The sequence below is a fragment of the Salvelinus alpinus genome, chromosome 12 (assembly GCF_045679555.1).
Source record: "Salvelinus alpinus chromosome 12, SLU_Salpinus.1, whole genome shotgun sequence".
Classification (NCBI taxonomy): domain Eukaryota; kingdom Metazoa; phylum Chordata; class Actinopteri; order Salmoniformes; family Salmonidae; genus Salvelinus; species Salvelinus alpinus.
In genome coordinates this window covers 2,853,847-2,861,967 of record NC_092097.1, presented here as the reverse complement: position 1 = coordinate 2,861,967, position 8,121 = coordinate 2,853,847, and the positions used below count along the sequence as shown (strand labels likewise).

General features: G+C 42.2%; 1 protein-coding gene across 1 annotated transcript; it reads right to left on the bottom strand.

Moving 5' to 3' along the window:
* Nucleotides 1–849: 849 nt before the first annotated feature.
* LOC139535361 (cytochrome c1, heme protein, mitochondrial-like) lies at nt 850–7,400 on the bottom strand. Its single transcript, XM_071334701.1, has 7 exons — nt 7,205–7,400; nt 5,936–6,126; nt 4,682–4,808; nt 4,304–4,461; nt 3,893–4,053; nt 3,462–3,562; nt 850–1,420 (listed from the first exon to the last, which is right to left on the bottom strand). The coding sequence occupies exons 1-7, from the start codon at nt 7,283–7,285 to the stop codon at nt 1,316–1,318; spliced, it is 924 nt and encodes a 307-aa protein (XP_071190802.1). The 5' UTR covers nt 7,286–7,400; the 3' UTR covers nt 850–1,315.
* Nucleotides 7,401–8,121: the final 721 nt, after the last annotated feature.

Below are 8,121 nucleotides of genomic sequence, written 5' to 3'. Positions count from 1 at the left end.
GACAACTGTTCAGTGTGGCAATCTAGAATGATAGAGAAGAATTTTGCCAGCTTGATGTCCCTCACCATTATTGAAATGATCTTGCTGCTCAAAGTAGCTGGTGGTGTGACTCGAGGTCCCTTTTTGGACACGGTTAAAACGCTCCTTGTGCCAGAATGACATTCTAGCTAGCAACAGATCTACTTGTTGTAACTAGTTAGCTACATTACTAAGCTTGCTGTGTTCAAAGTTGGGAGTCATTTTACAGCTTGCGTTAATGGTGTCACGTTTCTATAACTAAACAGTGGATTACAAATAAGACTATGATAGCAGTTTGTCAGATGTCACCAGCTGTCTACTACCTTAGATACGGACAACTGAGCTAAGGCACTGGATCTCAGTGCAAGAGGCGTCACTACAGTCCCTGGTTCGATTCCAGTCTGTATCACATCTGGCTGTGATTGGGAGTCCCATAGAGCGGCGCACAATTGGCCCAGCGTCGTCCGGGTTTGTCCTTCATTGTAAATAAGAATTTGTTCTTAACTGCCTTGCCTAGTTTAATAAAATAGTGATCGTCAGTGATTGTACAAGTTTTGATTGGTTTACAATTTAGTACTCTGGCGTTTGCCTGTCCCGCTAGCGAACAAAATTCATTTTTTAAATGCAAGAATTGACACTGCCAAACGGAAATGTGTTCAGAAGAAATACACACCATGTAAAAACCAGCTTCTCCCTCGACAGAGATTTATTATCTCAAAAACTAAAGCAGCACCTACATGTATATTATGTAAGTTGTGTAGAAAGTGTATGAACCACAGAGAAGAAAGCGTGGCGTAGGTGCATTGCAGAATAACATTGTCACAGGTAGTATCGGATTAAAACATGGTTTATTCGGTACACCAGTGTTTATTAAATATTTACACACCAAAGTGTAGAGAACCTATAACGTGACATATTCACAACAGCACAAGAAGGTTGCAGGAACATACAATGACTCCGGTTGAGAATCCCCTCAAAAGAACTGGTTAACCCCTATACAAGTGTCCCCCCCCCAAAAAAAATGTGTGCCGTTGGAGTTACTGGAGTTGGGAAACACTAGACCACAACCTGGACACGTTTCGTTCGATTACAGTACAAAACAAGTTTAGAGGTTGTGTTTACATCCTTCCCTGTTGGCAGAGAATAACTTGTTTTGAGAAGACCCCCATCAAGTGAATAAGGGCAACCGTATCTTAAATGCATGTGTTTTTTTAAAAGATGGACAATTGCAAATCAGAGGGGTCAGAGTTCGAGCCGAGCAGCCACATGTGCAGGCAGAATGCAGCTGTCCAGGTCTTTACTTGGGGGGCCTGTAAGCAATCTTCCTGCTCTTCAGCACAGACCACCTGTGCCTCTTCATGTAATAGACCAGAGGGACCAAGATGGCAGAACCCATGAGCAGCTGGGGGAAGAAAGAGTTTGAGTGAATTGGATCCCTCAAGTCTTTTTAAATGATGTTAGATACATATGAAATTAAATGCAATGAATATATGAAAGCACTACTTGTCATGTCTTAAAACAGTGGTCACCAACCCATGATCTTAAAGGCATTCTTAGTCAATCACCAAACATTTCTGTAAAAAAAACAATGATAAAGGCTTCCACTCCTATTTAGTTTATTTTCTTTATTTTCTCGTCTTGCGCTGTTGGCGGTAGCTGCACTTGATTCAGAAGCCCTACGCACCAGGTATGTTCCATTAAATGTTCCCATTTTATTTGTCGGAAGGGACAAACTCCACCTGCCTGGCAGACCAGGAGAGCTGTGGCTAAATCATGTGTGCCTACTTCGCTGGGCAATTGGACAGCTCAAATCACTGTGCCTACAGCTTCCACGTCCCAAGAGCAAAGTTTGATACTAGCCTACGTGAGATTTAGTAACTTTAAAAACCATGACCAGAAAGAATAAAGCAAAGAGCTGCTGTTTTTATGAGTTCATGTTTATTCAGCACTTTTTCTAAACATAAAAACACACTTCTCCCTACTTCTACTCTTTCTGCAATTAATTATTTGCAGTGAGTCGTGTCCATTTGAATACAGGAATAACATGAATTTGTGCATGAAGCTAAAATAAATGCGGTGCGACTCGAGTTTCACCATCAGATGGAAGGTGTCCCCTCTCTCTGGCCAGTCTCACATGAGGAAAGGAGAGAGCAAGGACCCTCTGCTGCGCTCTCCCTTCCTCTCTCGGCTGAGACGGACCATCAGATGCAAGTGTACCATCTGTCCAGTAAAATAAAAAAGCTAATTATCTATGCTCAGCTGTGCCTCGCAAGTGATATAGCAACTGATCTATTTTGTCATCAAAGCTTGAGTTTTGAAATATAATATGGTCTGAGAAGAACAATATTGGCAGGCCAGGCATAAATAATATTTAACAATCTACATTTGACATGCCTTACTCCATTTGATATTATAGTAAAACCATTAAGTTAAAGTATTTACAAGGCATGCCTCAAGAGTCCCTGGGTTTGAGAAAGCAAGAGTATCTCTCCAGCGCAGGTCAGGAACAAAGAAAAAGGAAGACAATGAATCTAAGACCTGTTTATAAGCATCCAAGTTGTTTGGATTCAAAATCTGAATTGTTGACCAATAGGATACTGTAAAAGTCAACTTCCAATCAGATATCAGACTTAGAGGATGTAAAGACAACAGAACCTCTACTACCCAGAGGTATGACAAGAGGGGGTTGGTGAGATAAAGCAGCATTCCTAAGACAGCACAAAGGAAATTCTGGGCATACAGTGTAAAGCAGTCGTGTCAAACTCATTCCATGTAGGGTGTAGTGTCGGCAGATGTGTTGTATTTCCTTTCAATGAAGACCTGTACAACCAGTTGAGGGGAGTGATTGACCAATTAGTGACCTTGATTCGTCAATGAAGTACAAGGGAGGAATGAAAACCCGAAGACCCTCGGCCCTGCGTGGAATGAGTTCGACGACTGGTGTAAGAGTCGCTTCGGGGGAGGGGCCACCCTACAGCCAATATGCTGTGATAATGTAATGTAATAGACCTACTGCACAAACCTCATTCCTACATAACTGTTTTTGTTAGGTTAATGTTGCATAGGCTTACATTTGTCATGTTTTAAAAAGCCGCTTGCTTCTGGTGACCACTATATAAAAAAATTAAATAAAGGAAGCACTACTAAGGCAAATAGCCTCTTTGGATTGCTTGACAGCAAGCAATGCCCCACATAGATCTACCACTTCTCAAGAGTGCTAAGTGATTTGGTCATAAACGTCTCAAATCAGAGGTGTATTTACTAAAAACCAAACGGAAGTAAATGGACCGAAATAAAGAGGGACTACCTGAATTTGAAAATGAACTCGTTTTCATTGCAAAACGTTCTGCTACGGTTTGCACTAATGAATACACCCCAGGTTGAGAATACATTTCTGATGCTAGTTCTATTACGCCAGAGAGCGGCGCCCCCTCCCAGCTTACCTTCAGGCCCATGCGTTTGCGCTGGTCGTGCTCAGGCTCGGCTGCCCACCGGAGGAAGGTGCACACGTCCTTGGCCACCTGGCTCATGGTGGCTGGGGTTCCTGTCACATGAGAATGGAAGGTTTTACTTGCAATGATTGTGATATGTGGTTGTCTTATCGACCTTAGTTGAATGCACTGACTGTAAGTTGCTCTTGTTGAGAGTGTCTGCTAAATGACCAATATGGAAAATGCCACTTTCACGATACTATATCCAATATCAAATCATTAGTCTAACTCTATACAGACACCAGAACCTAGACATTCAGCCTGTCATGTTAACGGTTAAAATGGAGTCCTAGGAGCACGACGTATAAAAATGTCTTTATGAATTGATTTATCCATTATATTATTTCAAGTTAGTGATCTCAAGAAGTGGGAATCCTACTGACCGTCCTCGAATTCCAGGACCTCATTGTAGATAGGGGGAGCCATGCCGATGGCCTGGCCTGGGAAGTAGGGGTTGTAGTAGAGGCCCTCTCTCACCTCCACTCCAGCAGGGGGCTCACAGTAACCCGTCAGCAGGGAGAACACATAGTCTTCACCTCCATGTCTGGAGCAATGGAGAAAAACTACTTAGGACAAGGCACTTGCAAGGCAAGCTCAGGTACGATATCATTGTATGATTAATAGGAGTGGAGTGTCTTGCTGTGGATTTACGAAAGTATATTATCCTGCTCCATAGACAGTAAAAGCGTATTTTGGGTAAGAAAAGGTTACAATATATTGTACCTTAAAGCTAACGTTTCGTTTACTGTCGATATGACCCATCACCAGATACTCTGGCGTTAGCAACAAAGTACCTGGCACTGACGATGTAGCTGAGATCTGGTGGCAAGGCTCCGCCGTTGGCCGCACGGGCAGCCTCTGGGTTGGGGTATGGCTTGGGGAAGTAGTCGGAGAGCTTTCCTGGACGGGTAAACATCTCTCCCGACTCATCAGGGCCATCCACCACCTCAATCTGAGCGGAAAGCACAGACGGTGGTCAGTGACTTGGAGAAGGACCAAGATGTCCCTAGAAACTGATAGGTTTACATTCCCGCTCATAATGGTTAATGTTAGGACAGGGGAAAACTGATCCTGGAACTGTGCCTAAGTGCAAGTTCTAGCCAGAGCAACTGATGCACTCATCTATAAGGTCATGACCTAGTTTAATCTAATGGACAAGGACACAGCCTTACCTCCTCAGCCAAAACCTTAACTTCAGCCTCTGTGTGTGACACTCCAACCAAGTTACGGAAGGCCAGGTACTCCATGCTGTGACACGCTGAACACACTTGCTTGTACACCTGATATCCACGACGGATGCTGCAATATAAAGAAAACAGTTACTATCCATCTCGTCCAGTCCTCCTTGTCAGGCAAATATGATCTAGTATGTAACAACAACATTCTGTAACACTACTTGACACCCAGGGTCATAACATGTTATGACACGGTCATTACCATGTCATAACAGCTGACAACTTGTCATAACCTGTTATAATATGGTCCTAACACTGTCAACACATATTTATACCAGTTGTGACATATATTGCGTTATTTTATGGCCGGTTATGAGACCAACATAGGAGTGTAAAAACCCACAGAACTTACCACACAAGGTAAAACATTCCATTACACCATAGCCTACAAGTCAACAGTATATATATATATATATTGTTTTTGTAATTGACCATATTAAACTATCATCGTAATTGAGCACACATCGACGTCAGACATGTACCAACACAATGCTCTGTTGCTGATGAAGGAGGATTCCAGGAGCAGGACAAGACACCCTCTATTTGACTGACGACTGACATAAGGGCATGTACGTGATAGGCCTATGTGGCTTATATGATTATGAAGGTCATAATGCTTCTTGACAGTGTCATAAAGTGTATTTTCTTAGTCCAAGTAAAGTGACACAGATGGTCATAATGCTTCTTGACAGCGTCACAGTTTATTTTCTATAAGTTACTTAAAATATTATGAAAAAAAACATGAAAGAATTCATTACAACAAAGGATTTAAGGAACAAACTTTCAAACGAAAGGAAACTTCTTGGCAGAAAAAAATAACTGGGTTTTGACACTCTTTAGTAGGTGTCATAACCAGCCATAAAATAAAGCAATGTCACAACAGGTGTAAATATATGGTTCATGACAGTGTTATGACCATATTATGAAAGGTTATGACAACTTACGCCAGCTGTTATGAATGGTTATGACAGTCATAACGTGTTATGACACTGGGTGTCAAGTATTACAGAAGAAGTCCTAAGAAAAATTATATTTCCCTAAAATGAACAGAAACAGTCTCAAATTAAATGTTTCATTGCAAGCACCGGAAAAAGCCTGGGTGATAACATTACTGTATGATGTTACATGCAATTATACAAGATATGGTAGAATGTAATTGTGTGTCCTTCTTGGTTATGAGTTAGCTTGTACCTGCCGTGGTCAAGGGCTGACAACATGCCGTTGTGGGTCCAGGGGTAGTTGGGGGGGTGGAGCTCCAGGTCTGAGGCCTTAACAGACTGCTGTAGCATCAGAGCAAGCCCGGCCCCACTGGTTGTCAACACACCAAACGCTGTCAGGGCCACCTTCTTTGACCTGGGTAGACTGGCAAACGACATGTTGACCTGTCGAGGAAGAGAGTTGACATAAGATGACGAATGTAGCTAGCTACCTACACACCGGGGTTGCACAATTTGTCATCCAAAGCATCCATGTGAGGTATTCTTCACAATAACTTTCGATGTGACCAAAATTACTTTAATATTGTGGTCAATCTTTGTTGGTTCATGATGATATCACTGAATATGCATCGAATGTCAAGTCAAAGGCATACAGCCAAGTGGTTATGAAACCTCCCTTATACCCTGGGTCTCACAACAGATACCAAAGGAGTGAGACTTCTAGCATCACAAGTAGCAACATTTACGCATAACTAGCTAGATAGCAGTGATTGATGAACAGATGCATGAAGTCAGAGCGATATCGATGTCATATACTGGTTGGCAACAAATACCCTTCATAAGGCTAACGTTAATGATAACCACACATTAACAAGTGTTGTCATGTAGTTAGGAAGACGTTTCCCAGTTTAGAGACTCACCTATAGATAGTAGTGTATCTAGTCAGTCTCAAATCAATCGTTTTTATAAATAAAATCTAGCTAGCCAAGTTACGTCTAGCTAGCCATGTCAATTCAAACTACACCTCTGGCTCTGTAAACTAACGTTAGCCTGATACAATCACATTGCTGGATAGCTGGCTAATGTTACCTGGGTTTTGCTTTCCAGCAAGCTTGTTACGTAGCTAACGTTACTGTTGTAATCAAACTGATGATGAAACAGGGAAAGAAAAGCAGACATTTAGCTAACTAGACTGCTAACGGAACCTGACATGGCATTATCCCCCATCAACTGGCGACGATGTATGTTCCAAGGCTAACAAACACACAATACGATGTTCAATAAGCCATCGCTTCAAAATAGCAAGGATAACATACTGGGTAGTGCCTTAAGAATGTAGCAAGCTAGCTCACGTTAACGTTAGCATTGCACGAGTGACCTTGCCTGTTAGCTACAGTACTAGCTAGCTAACGTTACCCGGCTAGCGGTCAGGGTGGCTTTGAAAGTGTTCTCTTTCCTACAAAAAAGCAGGCAGAAGTGAACATAATCCCAATACAGCATTGAGAGGATAAACATATCATACCCGAGGGGCCTTGATCGTTTTCGGCGTGCATAGTAGGGCTCTTCCAGTTCCCGATAGCACGACCACTCGTAGCGCCGCCATCTTCCTGCCTTTTCCTGCCTCGAAAGACAGCGAACACCAACCTATGTGAAGCCAGCCACAATTACGTCAGACAGCGCGTTGATTCCGACTGAGCAGATTCTGGGATGTCACTAGTTACATACCGGCATAAAGTCATAAACCCCGCCTATTTCTACAATTTATCTTCTTAACATGTGATTTTAAACCTAACCTTAAATTAAGACCAAAAAGTAAATGTACGTATTTTTACGATACAGTGATCCCTCGCCACTTCGCGGTTCACTTATCGCGGATTCGCTATTTCGCGGATTTTCATAATGCATTTTTTTTTTTTTTTTGGTGCATTGTGCTCTGCATTCTGATTCGCTAAAAACTCACTCCCGCTTCTTGTATCAAAACATGCTACGAATTGTGCTATCATTTTGTCGTCTCGTGCAGTTATGTGTACGTACATAAAACAGCTTGGCAAATTTACATTAAATTGGCCAAATTATCTTGTAATTTCGAACATCTCCTAAACCCATAATGTCGACGAAACGGCCTACACGTGAGTCACTGTATTTGTATACATGTAATAGTTGCTAATTGTACAAAAAAAAAAGTTTTCTATTTCGCGGATTTCACTTATCGCGGGTCATTTTCGGAACGTAACCCCCGCGATAAACGAGGGATTACTGTATAGCCAATTTTGACTTGGTGTTATGGTAACTAGTGGAAACGCTGATTCCGTTGATGCCGCGTTCAAGACAACTGGGAACTCTGAAATCTCCGACCTCAGCGCTGTCAAGACAACTGGGAATTGGAAAAAACAAGCGCCGAATGGGAAAAATATTTTGAATGGTCATCCAACTAGGAAT

Coding starts and splice junctions, on each gene's coding strand:
- LOC139535361 (XM_071334701.1), bottom strand. CDS start 7,285: ATGGCGGCGCTACGAGTGGTCGTGCTATCGGGAACTGGAAGAGCCCTA. Junction 6,127..7,204: donor AAACGATCAAGGCCCCTCGG/GTATGATATGTT, acceptor CTTCCTCGACAG/GTCAACATGTCGTTTGCCAG. Junction 1,421..3,461: donor GCAAACGCATGGGCCTGAAG/GTAAGCTGGGAG, acceptor TTCTTCCCCCAG/CTGCTCATGGGTTCTGCCAT.